A 20,835-nucleotide genomic window follows, 5' to 3' on the forward strand; every position below is an offset into this window, starting at 1 on the left:
CCTAGACAGACTCTCGCTGCCCCTAGGCCAGGACTCCCCTAGATCTGGGCTGAGGCCCCAGAAAGCAATTCTTGCAATTTTGTTCAATCGAATACATAACACATGGGGGGTGGGGGCTTTTGGGGTCCTTGGTCTGTGTGGGATGCAGAAGAAGAAAGCAAGTTTCATCTTAAGGAGCTCATGACAGTCTGTATATTAACGGGTCACAAACTCAGACACTTGTAGTACCAGTGGTGGTGCTGGGGTGGGGGTGCGGGGCCTGTGCTGAGTGGGAGAACACACGCCCCCCCAGTCCAGAGGGTGCCCGGGGCCACTCAGCACCAGCTGGTGGACGCCACACTGAGATTGTTGCCAGTGCATCAAAAGCCAAGTTTCAAATGTTGTCAAGTGACCCCCAAGCTGGACAGCACTGTAAGGGCTGAGTGGGGCACACCCATGGGATGGCTTTGGCCAGGGGAGCACCAGTTTGGGGCATCGGAGGCTCAGGAAGCTGATGAACACCTAAGGAAGCGTGGGACTTGGTGCCTGGAAGGGTGTGGCTGGAGGCCACCCGAAGGGAGTGGGGCAGGCTAGGGGTGTGCAGGAGGCTTGGGTGCGAAGAGAAAAGGGCCTCGATGTCCCCAAAGGCAGGGTCTACACTGAGCCAGGCTAGGCATTCCGGATTCTGGGAACAGCAGGAGCAAAGGCACAGCAGAGAGAACAGTTTTATGGGGAGCAGAGGGAGATCCAAGTTGCACAGGGATGGAAGAGCCAGGGGGCCAGTTCGGGGGTCCGGGAGCGGTCCCCCCACCCACATGCATGCACATACACGGGAGCGGTCCCCCCACCCACATGCATGCACATACACGGGAGCGGTCCCCCCACCCACATGCATGCACATACACGGGAGAGGTGATGCGGCGTGACAATGTGCCACTGTGTCAGGGAGACCAGTGGGGGTGGTGGGGACTGCGGTGCGGTGACTTGGCTCCCCCAGAGCTCCTGGCTGTGGATATGGCCTGCTGTCACCAGATCTTCATCTCTCAGTGAAGTCAAAAATCCGTATTCTAACGCAAAATGTCCCAATGTTTAAAAGCTGGCAATTCAAAGAATTTTGCAAATGCCACACGAGCCGGCCGAAATGTGTCTGCGAGCTGCCTCTGGTTGGTGGGGGCATAGCCTCTATCACGGCCTTCTTGCCAGGATGCACCAGGACGAGCTACCAGGACCGTGTCCCTCCCCGGAGGCCCTCTGTGGCTCTGAGGCCCCTAGCCTGTCCCCAGCTCCTCCCCCAAAACTGCACCGGCCCCAGGGAACTGTGGTTTGCTTTTGATCGCCCTGGACCTCTCCTGACTGGGTGTGAGCTGGCGAGGGCAGACAGCGTGTCTGATTCTCGGCCCCAGCACAACAGTGAGTGTGGGGGATCTGTAAGTCTTTGCTGATGAGACGGGGGGCCGAGCAGATGAGGGAGGGAAGCAGGGAGATGGGGCGCGGTCTGCTCAGGGTGGGGGGCGGTCAGTGGGCAGGAGGCGAGGGGAAGGAGCAGCTAGTCTGGAAGGAGACAGGTTTTGGCAATGGAAATACAGGACTTAGAGAAGACTGAGTGAGGGGCAGGGGGAAGAGAGAAGGATGCAGAGCTGGGAGCCAGATGTGTGCTGCAGGCGGGGGCAGACCTGCCTGGGCTTGGGTGGGTGAGGTTGGACGGTCAGTGCCTTGCTGGGCAGAGATGCCAAAGACAAGTGTCTCGGGGCCAGGGTGGAAGCCTGGTTCAGAAGGTAAGCGTGGGGGAAGGTTTAGATCTGGGAACTGGTGAATTAGTTCAACAGCATGTGACTTCTGTGTTCTTCCAAGAAAAAGAAAAAAAGACCTAGTTTAGATATCATTTCTCCTATGCTCCCTTCTCACAGAGACGGCGCTTCAGTTTTCCATGGGGCATCCATCCTTCCTCCCACTTCCCTTCAGAGGGATAACATGAGCCTCACTCCAGGTTGCTGGGTCCTAGACCTGGGACTTTCGTGAGGACAATCTCTTTCTGCAAAGGCTGCTGAAATCATGTCCCCTGGTGGGCAGGACCTGGCTGAGGTGGGCAGGAGGCAGGAGGTGGGGCACCTACCCCCGAGGGGGTCTGGAATTGATCTAGACTGGCATCTGCATAGTGGGTGAGCAGCCCTCCCTTACTCAGACATCTTGCCCAGCCCTGCTACTGCTCGTCCCGCTATAGTTCACACAACACAGTGCACATGCCTCCACTTCCGTCCTGGTTCTGCATCTGTGCTCTCATTCCTGCTGGGAGCTGTCTGGTCCCGAATCCCAAACTACCCCTTGGATCCTGAGCACCTTGTTGGTCCCCTCTCCAAAGGCTGAATTCTCTGCTAGCATCTTCGTCCCCTGCTGGCAGGGGACGAGCTGCAAACCCGGGACTCCTGGGGCTCTCGAGGTTACCAGGCCCCTAACCTCCTGAGTGTGGACTCTGGTCAGAGGTCACCACCCTCTGGTGATTGCCAGGGGCCGAGACGAAGCCTGGGGTCAACCCCTCAGAAAGACTCTCATGCACCTGGGTTGGTCTCCTTCCCACCAGCCACCCTGCTAAGATGCCACCGTGTTCCCCATGCCCGAGGCTGCCTAGACTCTGCCTCGGGGCACAGCCACCAGGCCACGCCAACTCAGCCCACCAAAGCCCTTTTGACTTTGAAGCCATTGCCACGGCTGGGCTTGGTTTATATCCCGATCCAAACCAACCAACCCTAAAGAAACAATTTTGAGACCATTAGGGATATCTGAACACGGACTGGATATTTGATGATTATTAGTGTATAATTAGTCATTACCGTCTGGTAGGGTCATGACATTGGGCTTATATGAAAGCAAATTCCTTATCTGTTAGAGAGGCCCACTAAAGAGTCTATGAGTGAAGTGGTGGAAGAGCTACAATCACGTGGGGGGGGGCGGGGGGGGTAGATGAAACTGGAGGGGCAGGCTGTCCGTGACTGCGGGGCGGGTGAAGGGCGCATGCGCAGTCACTGAACTCATCTCTTTCCTTTGGGTTTCTTTGACAATTCTCCCTCCTCTCCCAAACAGAGGCCTTGTTGAAATGCAAATATCGTCCTGGGATGAAGTGAGTCTCCCCGTGGTGCACCCTCTAAGCACCAGACCCTCATCCAAGCCACCATGACCCATAGCTAGGCTATGCTAGAAGCCTCCTTTGGGCACCTCCCCCACGGCCCCGTTCCCTCTAATCCATTCTCCCAACGGCAGCCAGAGTGATCTTTTCAATTTCTCACTCAGACTATATTATCCCCTGCTCAAAACCCTCCAGTAATGACCCTAACAGCGGACACGTGTATAGAGCTCACGAAAGCCAGGAATCACTCTGAGCACTTTCCGTGTACTTAACTGAACAATAATTACCCCACTGTATGGATGAAGAAACCAAGGCACAGAGATGTGGAGTAACATGCCCAACATCACACAGCTAAGAAGAGGAGGAACCAGGATTTGCCCCACGGGATCTGGCTCTGATGCCTTTGCTCTGACCATTCCTCTATTCTGCCTCTCCAGGAATAAGATCTGAACCAGGGAGGGCCCTGGTTCCCCCCTATCTCTGGGACCTCCCTTCACACACTCCTTTGTTCACCAAGTGCTAAGCAAGTTCCTGCCTCAGGGCCTTGGCTCTGGCTCTGGCCCCCTGATGGGAGGCCTCCCACCACTCAAAGCAGCCCAACCTCCTTCCCCCCCAGGCCTCATTCCATTGCCTCACTGTCTCACCTTCAGAGCACTTAGCGCTACCTGAAATCAACATTATCCATTTATGTCCTTGTTTGTTTCCCTTCGCTGTGGACACGGCCTCCTCTATTAGGCCACCGTGGCCCCGTGAGCACCAAGAGCCGTGTGTCTAATACACAGTCACCAGCCCCTCCTGGTTGCTGGAGTTAACATTAAATGACATGTTGAGATGCAGTTTCTCATCAGGAGTGTTGGCAAGAGTGTAGACAAAAGGGGATCGTAGGCCTATTGGCAGGGCCATCTAGAAAGTGGAGCAGCCACTCTAGAAAACAGGATGGAGGTTCTGCAAAAAGGAAAGAGAGAACTATTATGCGATCCAGCGATTCTGCATCTGAATTGGTCTTTACGAAACGAAATCACTCTCTCCAAAAGGGATCTGCGTGCCCGTGTTTGCTGCAGCATTGTATTTACAACAGCCAAAACATGGAGACAACCCAAGTGGCCACCAGCAGACCAACGGATTAAAAAGATGTGGTATATCCACAAAGTGGACTATTACTCAGCCATCAAAAAGGAGATCTCGCCATCTGCAAAGACACGGCTGGACCTTGGGTGCCCTATGCGAAGTGAAATAAGTCAGACAGGGAAAGACAAATATTGTTTGATCCCACTTACATGTGCAACTTGAAAAAACCTGAACTCATGATCCAGAGAACAGACTGGGGTTTGCCAGAGGTGGGAAGTGGGAGGTGGGTGCGATGGGGGGAGGCGTTCGAAAGGCGCCAACTTCCGGTTATGGGAGAAGTAAGCCCTGGGGATGTCCCGTACAGCATTGTAACTGTAGTCAACAATATCGTGTTGTATATTTGAAAGTTCCTGAGAAAGGCGGTCTTAAAAGTTCTCATCATAAGGAAAAAAATGTTCTGTAACTATGTGCACTGACAGAGGTTAACGAAACTCATTATGGTGATGATTCTGCCACACATATGCCAAATCATTAGGTCGCGCACCAACAATGTCTAAGAATACAATCTTATATGTCAATTACAACTCAATGGAAAAATAATCAGTAAAATAAAATGCAGTTTCTCCACTGCACCAGCCACACCGCAAGTTCTCACCAGCACCTGTGGCTCATGGCTACTGAACTGGATGGGGCCGACATCATACAGTAGCATCATCACAGAAAGTTCTACAGGACAGTGCTGGCTTAGACCATCACGGAGTATCACAGAGATACACACTGGGGAAATCTAACATCCATCCATCCATCCATCATCCATGCATTCATTCATTCATAAACCATTTAATGAGCAGCATTTCTGTATACGGACGATACCACTTGGTGCCTGTCCTGCCTCCCCCACTGTTGTGACCAGGCCAGTGAGGCATCTGCGTGGTTATGTTATGGGTAAAGATGGTGATAACTTGCCTGTTTTTACCGAAGATAGACTTGATCTGAAGGAAAACAGAGACCATGGGACCTGCCGAAAGCCCACTTCTTGGATGGGTTACTACACGCTCTAGTAGGGAGACTATTGGCTCCTTCCTCGCAACAGATGTAGCTCGGCAGAGGAAGTGGTGCTGAGAAAAACTGACATCCTCACGTTCTCCTCCCAGCTGTGTCCTCGCAAGTCACGCCATCCGAGGAGAACCGAAAAAACGTGACAGACGTATGATCACAGCCTCCTCCTGAGCCCGAGGCAGACATCACTGACCCACCACAACACCCTTCTCTTTAGGAACCAGAAGGAAGGTTCCAGAGCCTTCTCAAGACAGCACTCCGGGCAGCCCCTTCCAAGCAGGGCTGACAAAAAAGACGCAGTCTCTCTGCCCCCAAGGAGCTCACTATTCTAAGTTCCAGCTTCTTCCCCGACAAGGTGGGGAGTGATGCCACCTTACAGGATTCCTGGGGGTTAACTGAGATGATTCATTTGTTGACTTATTTGTTCACACATCAAACGTTGACCAAGTGCCTAACTGGGTGCCTCACGGCCACCTGGTGGACACAGCCCCAGGTAAACGGCAGCTGTGACGAGTACAGATGTCTGCGCGCTGCCTTCTGTTTGTCTGGGCGGCCGGATTCTAGTCCTTGTCCTCACTTCCCCGAAGTCCCTCCCCCTGAGCCCACCCACACTCACCACATCACCTAACGGGGGGGTCGGTGGGGGTGGGGGGAGAAGGGAGCCCAGGGACGTTAGCCTGAGGACTTCGACGGGCAACATCGTATTTTCCGATAAAAGAGCCTTCCCTTTTGCTAGCACCTTCCTTTCTTATGTTCTAAATAAGCCTTGGTCAGAATTGCTCCCCACCCCCCGTTTAACTTTTCTCCCTTGGAGTCCCATACACAAAACACTGTATTAACCAGCCGTGTCTAGCAGGCCGAGCTATATTTCCTATAAACTCTCATTTTATCTCCTCTAAAACACACAGTAATAGCATTCTCCGGAGAATATTAAATCAAACCGACCTGCCGCTGCATTTGTTTGCGCTTTCTGCCTCCGGTAAATTCTGGCAACAGATGGGTGTGCGTTACGTAAGCGGCGGCCCTGGGCAGGGACTGCAGTCCTCCGCACTCTGCTCCGTGTGTACAAATACCTCAGGACTCAGAGCCTGGCCGCCACGGCTCCCCGAAGCACCCCAACGACCCCCTCATGTCCTACTCCTCTTCTTTATTCTTAGCGCACAGGGAAGGCTGAGAGCAGGTTCAAGAAGAAAGGCGGGCCTGGCCATAAGGGATGAAGCTTATCTGCTTTGTAATCCAGCACATAAAATCCGCTTTTCTTGGCCAGAGACATCTATATTCAATGACAGGGCTGAGAGCTACAGGGCACGGGCTTGGGCAGCGAGCACTGTTTCATTGCTCCTTCTAGAAGATGCCGCCGACCACCTGCCAGGAAGTGTCCAGCCAGCTCGGGAATGAGCAAGCAGGGCCCTACCTGCAGAGTGCGCCTGTGGCTACACAGGGGTGGGGTCCTGCTAGGGCCTGAAGGGCAGCCCCTAAGCATACAGCTGGACCCCTGGAGGGTGGAGAGGGGGGCTGGGAGGGGGAGTCTGCGCAGGAAGAAGTACGGGTTGCAGGGCATGGGAAGGAGGAGAAGGATCGGACTCCCCCGAACGTGATCCCCAGCTCTGCCCTGACCTTGTGTACCAGCCTGTGCAAACGCAGCGAATGCCAAATCTCTGTCTCTCATCTGGCTATCAAAAGGCACAAGATAAATTACTGGTGGGTTCTCGGGCAATGAACTCACTCCTTCATTTGATAACCACTTTGAATGAGCAGAGGCAGAGACAATGCAGGCCCTGCAGGAGCCCATGGTGGTATGGAGGAGGCAGCTGTCCATCCCGGTACAGGGTGACGGAACATATTCATGAAGTCCAGAAGCGGCATTGGAGGCAGGGGTCAGGGCAGGCTTCCTAGAGAAGCAATGTTTGGTTTTCTGGGAATTTGCAGCAGAGGCAGGCACCCGGAGCTGAGCCAGATGGGAGGGGCCAGGGCCGATCGGTTAACTCCCAGGCAGAGTGGTGGAGAGGCCAGCAGCTGACACTTTGTGGGGGTGTGTGGCCACAGCAGGGGATGGGGGCGGATGGTAGGGAGATGTGGGGCCTGGTGCCTGGGATCACGGGGCCCTGATGTCAGGCTCGGGGGCTGGACCTGGGCCGTCCGGGTCAAGGAAAGCCTTGGAGGGTGTGAAGCTGCAGAGAATCACGATCCGACCTCCCAGTGGCTACTGGAGATGAACTGGAGGGGCCGGGCCCTCCTCCTGGAATACACTTTTTCCTTTTCTGCGTCAGCTCTGTGCCACTGTCTCTTCCCACTGTGGCTCAGGTGTGTACTTACTTCTTCTAGCACCTTCTCTGAGCTCACCCAGCCTGACCCAGGTTCCCTTTTTGCTGCAGGGGCTGCGGTCCAGACAGGCCAACTCCAGCCCAAACATGAGTTTGCTTTGGACTGTATGGCGGTTTCAAAAGAATTTAAATTAGCTGTCGACATTTACAAACCAGAAAGGCTCCTAACAAATTCCAGATTCCCAGCTCCCCAGGAATGTTCATCTAGCGGTTCTGGTTGGCATATGTATGTAGCAACCATTAGCTAAAGCTGACAAGTGGCCTTCCCTTTACTTGAAGCATGTGCTTACCTGTTTGCCACACTCCCCACCATGCCCTACTGTCTCTCTTGACAAAATGAAGCTGAGGACCAGTTCCCCTTGCTCATCTACCTTGTATTACCACATCCCTGAGAACAAATTATAAAAGAAAACAGAACAATTGTCCCCACACCTATCGAAAGAGGGGAAACAAGATAGGGTGAGGGGGGGTCCTGTCCTTCCTCACCCACTGAGTTCCCTGCTGAATTCCAGGAGCTCCCATTTGAAACTCAAAGTCACCTCCACGGAGCCCTTCAGCACACTGCATCTTACTTTTACATTTACTTGTCTGCCAGCTTTCAGACAAGGCGTACCTCCAGGGCGGGGACTGTGTCTTTCATATCAGTGTTCTCCAAATTAATCAGGAAGCCCGCAGCACATGCGCTCAACAGTACACGTAGAATGAAGGAACAAGTGTAAATGAGAACACGAAGAAAAGTCCAGAGAAGGAAGAGAGGCTAAGCGCTCCAGGGTAGGGGTGCTGTGGGGGGTCGGAAGGAAGGCAGGGATTCTGAAACTGGGGGAACAGAAGAGTACAGAGGTTAAGAGCTCGGATGGTCAGAGCGGGGTCCCCACAACAGGAACACCGGCACCTCTGGGTGCAGAACCTCACGCCCTGCCCTCCACCCGCTGAATTAGAACCTGTGTTTTAGCAAGATCCCCGGTAAGCTGTCACAGATTAAATTTTGAGACACACTGGCTAAGTGAAGGCGCCGAGTCTGACTGTGTGGGTTCATTCTCACGGTGACGCTTACTGGCTGTGTGACTCTGGGCATGTTACATAACCTTTTTGTGGTTACCTAAGAAATCTTTCTGTTTCCTTATCTATCAAAACTGAGCCCTGGTTCCTATCCATCCAGTTTCCCCCAAGGGTGGCCTGATTTCACTTCCCAACCCTCAAGTTGCAGCTCTGCTCCCCGAAGCTCCGCCCACGCGGCATGAAATGCCCCGCCGGGCACTGGCTGCACCCAGCAGGAAGGGCAGCGGGGCTTCTGCGAATGCACCTTGCAACTTCAGCACTCAGATGCCTGGACAGCGCCTAGGTGCGTCCCTCCGCCACACCCCCACGGGGAGTCCGGGCCCGTACTTACGCCTTCCGCCGTCCAGTAATTCCACACCTTGATCTTGGCTAGACCAAAGTCCTGCAGCTGTCTGGTGTTGCGGATTACAAAAAGGAGCTGGAGCGGTGGGTGGAAGGGGCACATCCACAAGGAAGGGTCTTTCATGCTCTGAAACACCAGGAAAGAGAGGGGTGTCGTTAGTCCATTTCTTTTTCTCCCCAAAGAAAACGGGCTGAGGGCCAGGAGGCCAGGCCTCCCTTCTCTACAGAATCTAGGGTGAACTCTTAGACCTCGCCTGCCCTGACTGCACTTTGTGGCACAAAGCTGCCCCGTGGGCCTCTCTGCTCTGCCATTCAGACTGAATTTAAAATGCAGCAGGCTTTTATTTTAATCAATTTAATCAGCTTTGGGGAGAGAACTGGGGGCGGGGAACGGTGGAAGAAGAGGGTGAGCAAAGAGCCGTCACTTGGGTTATCTCATTAACCCGGCAAGCAGAGTCTGGTTTTCTTTTACAAAACCCTGTGGTATTTTAAAAATGCAAAAATAAAAAAAAATTTAAAGAAGAAAAGAAAGAAACTGGAGCAGGCCTTGGGACAGGGTTGTGGCACCGAGCCCCAGCAATTGCTCTCCTCCCCGGCAGGGTTTCGAAGACTCAGGACCCCTGAGTGTGGTTCCCGTCCACCGGCCAGGCTACTCTCAAGGCCAGAGGGGCAGAGGAGTGGGGAAACCCCACTGTTGCAACTGCTTGTGCCGACAAGATTCCACATTGTGGGGGCTTTAGGTAGAGGTGGAAAAAGCCAGATTCAGAGACTTTACTCAGCTCCAGCAACTTCCTGTCCAGAGAACAGCTGCTGCCGAACATCTCCCACCAGGCTCAGCCTCAGGGCCTTTGCACAGGCTGGGCCTCTCCTTGCAATATGCTTCCAGCCTCCCCCACTGGGGAAATTCAGCAGAAATATGCTATTGCCCCCACTGTCACCCCTTCCCTGATACTGCTTCTCTGTCCTCCAGGTTCCCACGATTCCTTGCACTGACTGAGCCTAGCATTTCCTCAGTGTCCCATAACTACCTGTTTTCCAGTCCAGGTCACCCCTCCAACGCACTTGGCTTTGCGCTCTGGAAGGGAATTGGCTATGTCTAACTCATTCCAGAACCCTGCATGTTCAGCCCAGTTTCTTGGCACATGATAGAAGCCACAGCATCTTTGTTGAATGAATAAATGATGGAATGAATGACTGATTGCTATTTACCTCCTAATGGCTGTCCCTTTGTGGGAAGTTTAGAGGAGGCTGCAAACTGATCTGGCCTGCAGGCCGATTTTGTTTGTCTCGTGACATATTAAAAACACATGGCTGGCCACATTTAACGAGGGGGAAATTTCCCTTCCCCTCCCAGAACTAGGGTTTTGCTTGGTGTAGACATGGAGAACACAGCCCCAGTGGGCCCCTGGTGACTGCTGGCTGGAGCCAGTGGGGTGGTGGGGACGGTCGCTGGCGCCCCAGTCCCCACCATTCCCTACTGTTCTACACTCCAGGATATGCCTCTGTCTGGCCCCTGCAGGCGTCTGAGGCTTGGGTCCCTGCTTTTAGAGGCTGAGAGTAGCAGTGAGGTAACCACAGCATCTCTGACATGGGCTGGAGTTGTCCCTTTCACCTAAAGGCAGCATCGCTGTGTATTTGAGAAGGTCTCAACTGGACGGCCAGCTACTTGACAGAGCCAGGAAAGGAGGAGATTGGCTGGCTTGGGGCGGGGGGCGGGTTCTGCCCGGGCCCAGGCGCCAGCTGCGGGAGAGAACAAAGGAGGCTTGTTTCAGCGACAACGGTGCCTTTCAGGAGGGAGGCGCCTACTTTTGTTAAGGGAGAGAGAGGAGTTCAAGGGGTTCTGACTTCTTCTGGCCAAGTTTCTCAAGCTCTGCAGGAACTTTGAGTGCTCTGGGCAGCTGCAAGGGGTCAAGACAGCACAGCTCAAAATCCACTGGGTGCCCCTCATGCCTTCCCCAAGTCAGGGCCTAAATTGGGTCACTGTGGCTGCCTGACAAAGGAAGAGTCTGAAGGCTGAGCCTCGGACGCAGGCGAGGGGACCGTAATTGATTTCCCATCACATCTCTGTCAGCAGGAGGGATACCAGGAGGACTAAGTGGGAATCATGGTGTTCAAAGTCAAAGAACATTAACCTGTGGGTAACTCAGGGCCTCATTAGCAGACGGGAGTCTCTAAGAAAAAGGCTGATGGGAAGCCGCTGAGGGCTGACCAGGGCGTACTGAGCAAACGGCAGAGGCCAAGCCAGCGGGCCGGGCGTCCGCTACGCCTGCTCATCGCAGAGACGGCAGAATGAGAATCTGCTGCCGCCGTGACCGCCCTGGGTTTTCTCAAAGCCCTGGGAAGGACCAGCGCTGCAACCCGTGTCCCGGAAGGAAGACCAGAGCCATGCAGCAAGGGGTGTGGCCGGCCACAGCGGTGGAGTCCGGATTCACACCCATTTTCATTCATTAACTCATTCTGTCTTAGTGTGGATTCACCAACCCCCACCCCCCCAACCCCCAAGCAGACCCTGAGGCCAGGATCTGATCGTGGGGAGATTGTGCGGACGCCAAAGGAAACAGCAGTTGGAAGGGCGGGGAGGGGAGGGTGAGGGCGAACAGGCATTCCACAAAGAGTGTGTTACCCGGCGGCCCCTCCTGCGGCATCTGGAGCTTGGTGCCACCGGGGAATGTGGGAGCCAGAGCAGAACACGCCTCAGAGCAAGGCCACCCTCGGGACAAGGGAGCTGGGGTAGTCACACCCCAATTCCCACCAGTGTAGGTGGAGGGCGGCTCAATCCCCCCCCAGTCTGGGTCTGCTTCATGGGAGGGAAAATGGGCCCCCGGGGCCGGAAAGACAATCCTCCATCAGAGAAATATAGAGGCAGGCGCACACACACGGAGGAAGGACCAGGGACTGGGGAGGCATCGACATCTGTTACCCACTCGCCCAATATAAACCCCCTCGTGCAGGAGCCACATGGCAAGGGTAGGCGGCGAAGCCCCGCCCATCAGGTCCCAGCTCTGCACCAGCTGGGGAAACAAACAAGTAAAATTGCCAAGAAAAAAAAAAATCAGTCAGGGATACACTGGACAAAGAAAATAAGAGAGAATTATTCATGGCCAATGGAAGGGCATATTTTTAGAACAGATGGTCAGGGTAGGCCTCTTGCTGGAGGTCCCTAATTCCTAACAAAGGTGCTTTCCTCTTGCAGAATTAACCCAATGACGCAGATCCACGCCCTCGGGCAGATGCTGGATTGCCCACAGAAGTAGCCCCAATTTAATAAATTACCGTAATCAAAAAGCAACAAGCTACTGATACACACACCAGTTTGGATGGATGTCAAGGGCATTATACCAAGAGGAAAGAGCCGGTCTCAGAAAGGTTACAGGCAATAGGATTCCATTTATATAGCATTCTTGAAGTGACAAAAAGCACAGAGAACAGATCAGTGGTTGCCAATGTCAGGGACGGGTGTGAGGAGGTGTGGCTATAAAGGGCTGCGCGAGGGACTCCCTTTGTGGTGACGGAACTGTCGCTGTGTATCTTGGTGTAGTCGTGGTTACATGAATCTACGTGTGATAAAATTGCCTAGAACTCACACACACACACACACACACACACACACACAAATGCGTGTACAAAGGTCTGCACATGATACATCAGTTTTCTGGTTTTGATAATGTACTATGGTTACATAGGATGTCAGCGATTATGGACGCTGGGCAAGGACACATGGGACCTCTCTATACTTCTGTTAGTTGAGATATCATTCACATCTATCAAGTGACCACTTTCAAGCGTGCAACTCGGTGTTTTTGTTGTTTTTTAGTATGTTCCAAGGCTGTGCAATCATCACCACTACCTTTTTCTGGCATATATATTTTTTTACCGCCCTAAAAAGGAACCCCATACCTTTTAGCAGTCATTCCCCACCCCTGCCTTCCCCAACCTCTGGCAACCACGGGATCTATTTTCTGGTTCTATGAAGTGCCTGTTCTGGACACTGCCTATGAATGGAATCGTACTAAAATGGTCTTCTGTGTCTGGTTTCTTTCACGCAGTGCCCTGCTTTCAAGATTCACCTGTGATGTAGCAGATGTCGGCGCTCCATTCCTCTTCAGAGCTGAGTACTATTTCACTGCATGGCTACAGCACGTTTTCTTTATCGGCCCTTGGGCCCGTAGCTATTAGGGTCATTGCCACCTAGCGGCAATTATGAATGATACCACAGTGGACATCCATGTATGTGCTTTTGTGGGAACACATTTTCAGTTCCCTTGGGTCTGTACCCAGGAGTGAAATTGCTGGGTCATGTGGTAACTCTACATTTAACTTCTGGAGAAACAGCCGAACTATGGTCTGCAATGGCTGCCCAATTTTCCTTTCTGTTCCCACTGGGAAGGTAGGCTTTTCCCACGATTGTCAATACTGTTATTTACTTCCTTTTCAAAAGCAGTAACACCTTTGTGGGTGTCAAGTGATCTCTCTCTGTGGTTTTGATTTGCATTTCCCTGATGATGAAGGATGTTGAACACATTTCCATCTGTTCCTTGGCCATGTATGTCTTCTTTGGAGGAAAGTCTATGCAGAGTACCTTGGCCATATTTTCTTTAAGGTGTTGGGTCATTTTGCTGTTGAGTTTAAGACTTCTTTTCTTCACGTATTCTGGATGATATCAGAATATACGATTTGCAAATATTTCCTCCCATTTCATAAGCTGGTGTTGGGTCCTTTTGTTGTTAAGAGTTCTTTTCTTCACGTATTCTGGATGATAGACCCTTATCAGATATATGATTTGCAAATATTTTCTCCCATTTTGTAAGCTTTTCACTATCTTGATGAATGTCCTTTGATGTAAAAGTGTTTTAAATTTTGATGAAATCTGATTTATCTATTTTTTCTTGTGTTGCTTGTGCTTTGGATATCATATCTGAGACCTCATTGAAAAGCTCAAGGCTACAAAGATTTATATCTATGTCTCTTTTAAGAATTTTACAGCCTTTGATCCATTGAGCTAGTTTTGGTAGACAATGTTAGGGTACAAATCCAACTTCATTCTTTTATGTGCAGAAATCCTGTTGTCCCACTACCATCTGCTAAAAAAAAAAAAAAAAAAAAAAAAGACTTTTTTCTCCAACCATAGTATTGGCATCCTTGTTGAAACTCAATTGACTGTAGATGTAAGGGTCTATTTCTCTATCAATTCTATTCCACTGATCTCTCTGTCTAACCCTATGCCAGTACCATACAATCCCGATTACCAAAGGTTAGTAGTAAGTCGTGAAATTGGAAGTGTGAGTCTTCCAATTTTGTTTTTTCTAACATTGTTTAAGCTATTCTGGCTCCCTTAAACTTCCATATGTATTTTAAGATCAGCTTAACAATTTCCACAAAATAGGCAGCTGGAATCCTGATAAGAGTGCATTAAATCTGTAGATAATTTGGGGAGCACGGCCACATCAATAGTATTAATTCTTCCAATCCATGAACATGGAATATCTTTTCATTTATTTGGTCTTCCTCAATCCCCACCAACAATATTTTGTATTTTTCAATGCATAAGTCTTTCACTTATTTGGTGAAATTTATTCTTTTTTTTTTTAAGATTTTATTTATTTATTTGACAGACGGGGATCACAAGTAGGCAGAAAGGCAGGCAGAGAGAGAGAGGAGGGGAAGCAGGCTCCATGCTGAGCAGAGAGCCCGATGCGGGACTCGATCCCAGGACCGTGGGATCATGACCTGAGCCGAAGGCAGAGGCTTTAACCCACTGAGCCACCCAGGCGCCCCATGGTGAAATTTATTCTTAAATATCTTATTCTTTTTTTAATTTAAATTGGTACAGCCACTGTGGAAAACATATGGAAGTTCCTCAAGAAGTTAAAAATAGGGCTACCTTAAGTATCTTACACTTTTTGCTGCTATTTTCAACAGATTTTTTCCCCTTAATTTCCTTTTCAGATTGTTCATTGCTAGGGTATAGAAATACAACTGATTTTTTTTTTTTTTTTTTTTGTATATTGGTCTTTTATCCTGTAAACTTGCTGAACTTGATTACACTTTATCAGTAATTTTTGTGGATTCTTTAGAGTTTTCTGTATATAAGATCGTATCACCCACAAATATAGCTTTACTTCTTCCTTTCTAACCTCTTATTTCCTTTGTTGCCAAACTGCCGTGGGGCGAATCTCCAGGACAAGCTTGGACAGAAAGGGAAAAAGCAGTCATTCTTGTCCTATTCCTGATCTTGGGGTGAAAGTTTGCATTCTTTCCCCAGCATGACAATAGCTGTGGGTTTTCACGGATACCCTCTATCTGGTTGAGAATGTTTCCTTCTATTCTTGGTTTATCTATGGTTTTCATCACAGAAGGGTACTGAATTTTGTCGAATGCTTTTTCTGTATTCATTAAGAGTCACATGGTTATTTTTCCCCCATTCTATTAACATGTTGTATTACATTGATGGATTCTTGTATATTGAGCAATAAAACACGCATTCCTGGGGTCAACTCCACTAGGTTTCAGTGTATAAATCTTTCTATGAACCGGTAGATTTGGTTTGCTGATGTTTTGTCAAGGATTTTTATGTCTTATTCATAAGGGATTGTTGGTCTATAGTTTCCTGTTCTTGGGATGTCTTTGTCTGGTTTTTGTTGTCAGGGTAATACCAGCCTCATAGAATGAGTCTGGAAGTGTTCCCTCCCCTTCTATATTTTAGAAGAGTTTGTGAAGGATTGGTGTTAATTCTTTAAATATTTGGTATGATTCACCCATGAAGCCATCTGGTTCTTGGCTTTTCTTTGTGGGAAGTTCTTTTTATTATTAATCCAATCTCTTTACTTGCTGTAGGTCTAGCCACGTGTTTTACTTCTTGTCGGGTCAGTTTCGGTGATGTGTGTCTTTCTAGGATGCTGTCCAGGATAGCTTCATTTGTTGGCATAAAATTATTCAGAATATTCCCTTATAATCTTTTCTCCCCTGCCAGGTTGCGAGTAATGTACCCCTTTTCATTCCTGATTTCAGTAACTTGAATCCTTTCTCCTTTTTCCTTGTCAAACCTAGCTAACAAACCTAGCTCAAGGTTTGATAACTATGTCAACCTTTTCAAAAAACCAACCTTTGGCTTCACTTCCCTCTATTATTTTTCTCTTCTCTGCACAGTTTTTTAAAAATAATTTCCATGATTGTATGATGACTTCCAAGTAAAAAGTACAAAAAAATGTGTAGTACATTTACATGCTGGGGATACAGTATGGCTAGGGAAGACAAGGATGTGTAGCTTGACGGAGGGGAGACAGAGAATGATCAAGCAACAAGATCATTTCTTAATGTGAGAAGTGCCCTGAAGAAAATGACATTTTCTGGGATGGTGTGTAACAGGACTCCTCCCCGCTGTAGTCAGGGAAGGGCTTGCTTAGACAGTGGTATCTGGGCCGAAATCCAAACGGGGAGAAGGCAGAACTCTGGAAGAGTTCAGAGGTGAGGTGAGCTGGGAGCATCAGAGGCGCAAAAGGAAGCCCCTGTGACTACTGGAGCCTGGTGCGGGCGTAGGGGAGGTGAGAGGCAGGCAGAGCTGGAGGCCTGTTTACAGACAGCTTCCCAGGCCACGGGAGGCACGTGATTTTATTTCTAAGTGGGTTGGAAAGTCATGGCCAGGGTTTTAAGTAGGGGAAGGTTGCCGGCTGACATTTGTAAAACATCGCTTTGGACCCAGAGTAGACAATGGAGTGGAAGGGACCGGAAGAGAAGACAGTGACCGAAGGCCATTCTATAGTGCCAGCAAGAGGGGACGGCACACTGATCGGACTTAGGGACCACGAGGGAAACGGAGAGAAAGGGCCAGACTTGGGCTCCACTTTGGAGGAAGAATCAGTGGGAATTCAAGTCAGGAACTCAGAGAAGCAGGCGAGCCTTGGTGTATCCATTTGGACTATCCTGAAGCCACGGGCCTTGGCGAGGCCAGTAAGAGATGCAGTGGGCGCAGAGCGGAAAAGCGTCTGCACCAAGCACGAGCCCCTCCCGCTCTCTTCCACTGAAGTGACTGCGCTTTCGAGCCCAGACTCCGCGTGCAGTTCCTCCGGGTGCGACTGCAGCCGCGCGCCCCGACTCCACGGCGGTGTGGCCGGGGCAAGTTGCCTGTCCTCCTTGTGCCCTGGTTTCTCATTGAGCAAATGCGGAGAGGAACTCGAGGCTCCTGTAGGGACGGGCCAAGGGATGTCTGCGGTCCCGGCCCGTGCGCTGTGGGTCTTTAACCAACCCCAGTGAAACTGTGTGGTCCCGAGAGGCAGTTATGACTGGAGGTCCCGGGCCCAGTAAATAGGACGACCACTGGGGAGACCCCGTGCCAGGGCGTCAGCGGTAATCCCGCACACACGTGGCTGGGCCCACAGATCGGGCAGCCTGCGGGAGACGGCGGCCTCCTGTCCCAACCTTGGGGCCCAAAATTTAAAACCCCGATCCCACCAGGACCTCCGGCCTATTGTGTAGCAAAGCTCACCCAGCCTCTGCTGAACAGAGGAAAAGGAAAGTCATCCTGAGAACCAGTCCCAGTCAAACCCAATGACGCTTTTTATCGCCCCGGTAGGCTCTGTTCTGTATACAGCGCCTACAGACTCAAAGCAGGAAGCAGAGCAGGAAACGCAAGGCCAAAGCCTCCCAGGGGCCATGATCTACGGGACCTGTTTCTTTCAAGGTCACAGAGCTGCTGGTCTTAGCAGGCTGTCACCACCCAGTCTAAACCTGCGGACGGTGGTGTTTCTCAGCTACCTAGCATCTCCCCTGCCTTCCTTTCAGTAACGACGCTGAGCTTCTCCAGGGAGGACTGCCTCCCTGCCCTGCTGTGGCATCTCAGTGTAACTGGCATTCAGGTGCCCACCTCCCTAGCCAGGCTGGCCAGCAGCCTTCCTCTCCTGGGATGGTGTGTCTCCAGCAGAGTGACAGGAGGGCCAACCAACGAACCAACACTGCCCCCTGCTCCCCCAAAAAGATGACATCCTTGGTGCTCATGCATTCTGGATGCCACCTAAACCCCCAGCGTGGCCATTGGGGCTGCCCCTTCTGGCCTGGGGGCGGGGGGGACCGTCAACTGACCAGCTACCCCAAGACTTGCAACGAAGTTCTTTGTTAGAAATTGCCAAAGTGAGCCAGACTCCCACTTCTTCTGCCGACAAGCCCATCCTACGGATTATCCACCCTCCAGTTCTATTTTTCAGGAGGCAGAGAAACTGATTTTCAGAGAAGACAGGCTGGCCGGGGAGGCCCTCACCAGGACCTTTCCCTCCGGCTCCTCCTACTTTGCCCAAATGAACGACAGAGGAAGATTCTATTCTTCTGCCCCTCCCCAGACCTGTATCACCCGCACCTGCACCACAGCCCTATTGTGGGCAGAGAAAAAGCATCAAAATACGAGGCCGAGCCACACTCGGGTACTGCCGCCACTTACAGCGAAGCTCCTGTTGACCAGGTGGCCCGGCTCCCCAGGCGTGTCCGTGGTCCGGACATCCACGTCATGGGGCGACACATAAAGCTTGGTGTTGTGCAGGTCAAAGAACTCCACTTCCGTGAGACCCACCCAGGACGCATGGCCCCAGTTGGACAGGATTTCCAAGGTCACACAGATGGCATCTTCGATGTCTCCGCCTTTTATTCTCAATTTATCCTTAACAAAGAGAAAAGAATGCCAAAGGATCAAAATGGGACAGGCTGGATTCAGCTTATCACTAAGCAACAAGTTAATTTAGCCACTCAGGGCCTCAGTTTCCCCAGCCATATGAGGACGGTAAGAATGCACCCTTACACACGGTTATTACCAAGATTAAAAGAGCTCCTATTTGTCAGGCACTTAAAATATTATTACTGGGAGCGCTTGGGCGGCTCAGTCGGTGAAGCGTCTGCCTTTGGCTCAGGTCATGATCCCAGGGTCCTGGGATCAAGCCCCATGTGGGGTTCCTTGCTCAGCAGAGCCTGCTTCTCCCTCTCCCTCTGCCCCTATCCCCAATCTACTTGTGCTCTCTCTCTCTCTCTCAAATAAATAAATACAATCTTTAAAAAAACACATAGTTACCGTGGAACCCCAGCAGTATTTTCTTTTTAAAGATTTTATTTATTTGATAGAGAGAGATCAGTAGGCAGAGAGGCAGGCAGAGAGAGATGGAGAAGCAGGCTCCTTGCTTGCAGAGCAGAGAGCCCGATGTGGGGCTCGATCCCAGAACCCTGGGATCATGACCTGAGCTGAAGGCAGAGGCTTTAACCCACTGAGCCACCCAGGCGTCCCCCGGCAGTATTTTCTGTAAGAGTTTGCAAATAACAAAAAAATGTCTAAAAAGCAGCAGATTCTGCCTGAACGTGCTCTTCGCTCCCCCATCACTGAGTCTTTGTGGCCCACTGGCTGAACTGGGGACAGTATTATGGGCTAAATTATGTCCCCCAGCAAAATTCAGACGCTAAACCCTAACCCCAGTACCTCAGAATGTGGCTATATTTGAAGACAAGGCTTTTAAAAGAGGTGACCCAGGTAAAAGGAGGCCACGAATGAGGCCCAAATCCAGTCCGACCCATGTCCTTCCAGAAAGGGGAGCGCTGCTCCCGAGACACACCGGGGCGCGCATGCTCGAGAAAGACCGTGTGAGGACACAGCCAGAGGATGGCTCTCTGAAAAGCAGGAGAGGCCTCGGCAGAAACCACACCTGCCGACACCTTGCTCTTGGACTTCAGCCCACACAAAGGTGAGAAAACGCATCTCTGTTGTTAGGTCATCCCGTCTGCGGTGTGCGGTTACGGCCGCCCTCGCAGATGAACTGGGTCGGTAACGTGGGACCCTGGCCAAGTCACTTGATGTCCCTCGGCCTGGCTGGGAAACAGGAGATGATGACACCATCTCTCTGACATCCCGTCGTGGAGACTAAGGGACATCCGGACACCGGGGAAGGCTCTGTCACGCATCCTGGCCCCCAGGGGCGCTCCCTAAGGGTCCACTTCTAGCCATTTCTCCCCCAGCTGATTCGAGTGCTGCCTCCTTCGTGGGTCGGCAGTCTGGTCTGGGGCTGCATGATGCCATCAGTAAACAGTCACGCTGCAGAATGGCTTCCCGAGGCCCCTGCGGGGCCTGACTGCAGTGCTGGTCGCCACGGATCAGTCGCTCATAAAATGGTGCATTCCCCGCGTGCACATGCCCTCTGTTAATTAGCACTGGTAATCTGCAACGGTTCTGTGAGCAGGGAGTTGAGCAAATGAACAGCAACTGTTCCCTACTTATTTTTTTAATTAATAGCCAGCGAGACGTGCTATCGCTCGCAGCGTGTGTTTGGACGCGCCTTGATTGCCACGCGATGGGGTTGGGGACAGGGAGGGAGGGAAGGGGGGAGGTCAGCTCCCAGCTCCAAGAAGACACACAGGGCTGGCTTTTGTCAGCAGAGCCCACAGCGCTGTCCTCTGCCACAGGGGGCTGTGCGGGCGTGAGTCCCAGGTGCACAGGACAGTGAGGACCCTCAACCCCTGGGACTGGGAGGTGGATGAACTTGTGCTGGGGACGGGCGCTGTCCTGCCAAGGTGAGCCCGAAGGAAGGCCCGGAGAGGCGGCACAGTTCACCTTGGCTGCTGGCAGCTCGGAGGAGGAGGCCCAGATGGGCGGCGGGCAGGCTGCCTCACAGAGGGGCCGCTGGATCGCACAACCCGCGCAATCTGAAACGTGTGAAGTCCTGCAGCGGGGCTTGGAAATGAAGAAGCTGAAGGGTCTAACTAAGGAAGTGTCACAACTTGCCAGGGTTGGGATTCGATGGCTTTCACCTGCTTCTGAACTGCTTGCTTTAGTTATAATCCCTTGTGGGGGCTGAAGGCGGGCGCTGGTTGGGCAGCTCCTGGGCTCTGGCCTTCACTGCCCCCTCCCCTGCTCTCACCAAG

At 51.6% G+C, this 20,835-nt stretch overlaps 1 protein-coding gene across 7 annotated transcripts in view; it reads right to left on the reverse strand.

Moving 5' to 3' along the window:
- Positions 1–20,835, reverse strand: part of KATNIP (katanin interacting protein) — a 171,752-nt gene that overhangs the window by 39,270 nt on the left and 111,647 nt on the right. For all 7 annotated transcript variants that reach the window (XR_014306480.1, XM_082714557.1, XM_082714555.1 and 4 more), the window contains 2 exons: positions 18,380–18,595; positions 8,942–9,079 (listed from right to left, as the gene is read on the reverse strand). Coding sequence is in view for 6 of the 7 variants with exons in the window: in XM_082714557.1 (XP_082570683.1) it covers positions 8,942–9,079; positions 18,380–18,595 (354 nt within the window). In the remaining variant the exon portion in view is untranslated. The remainder of the gene's footprint in view (positions 1–8,941; positions 9,080–18,379; positions 18,596–20,835) is intronic.

The sequence above is a fragment of the Mustela nivalis genome (genome assembly GCF_964662115.1).
Source record: "Mustela nivalis genome assembly, chromosome: 19".
NCBI lineage: Eukaryota > Metazoa > Chordata > Mammalia > Carnivora > Mustelidae > Mustela > Mustela nivalis.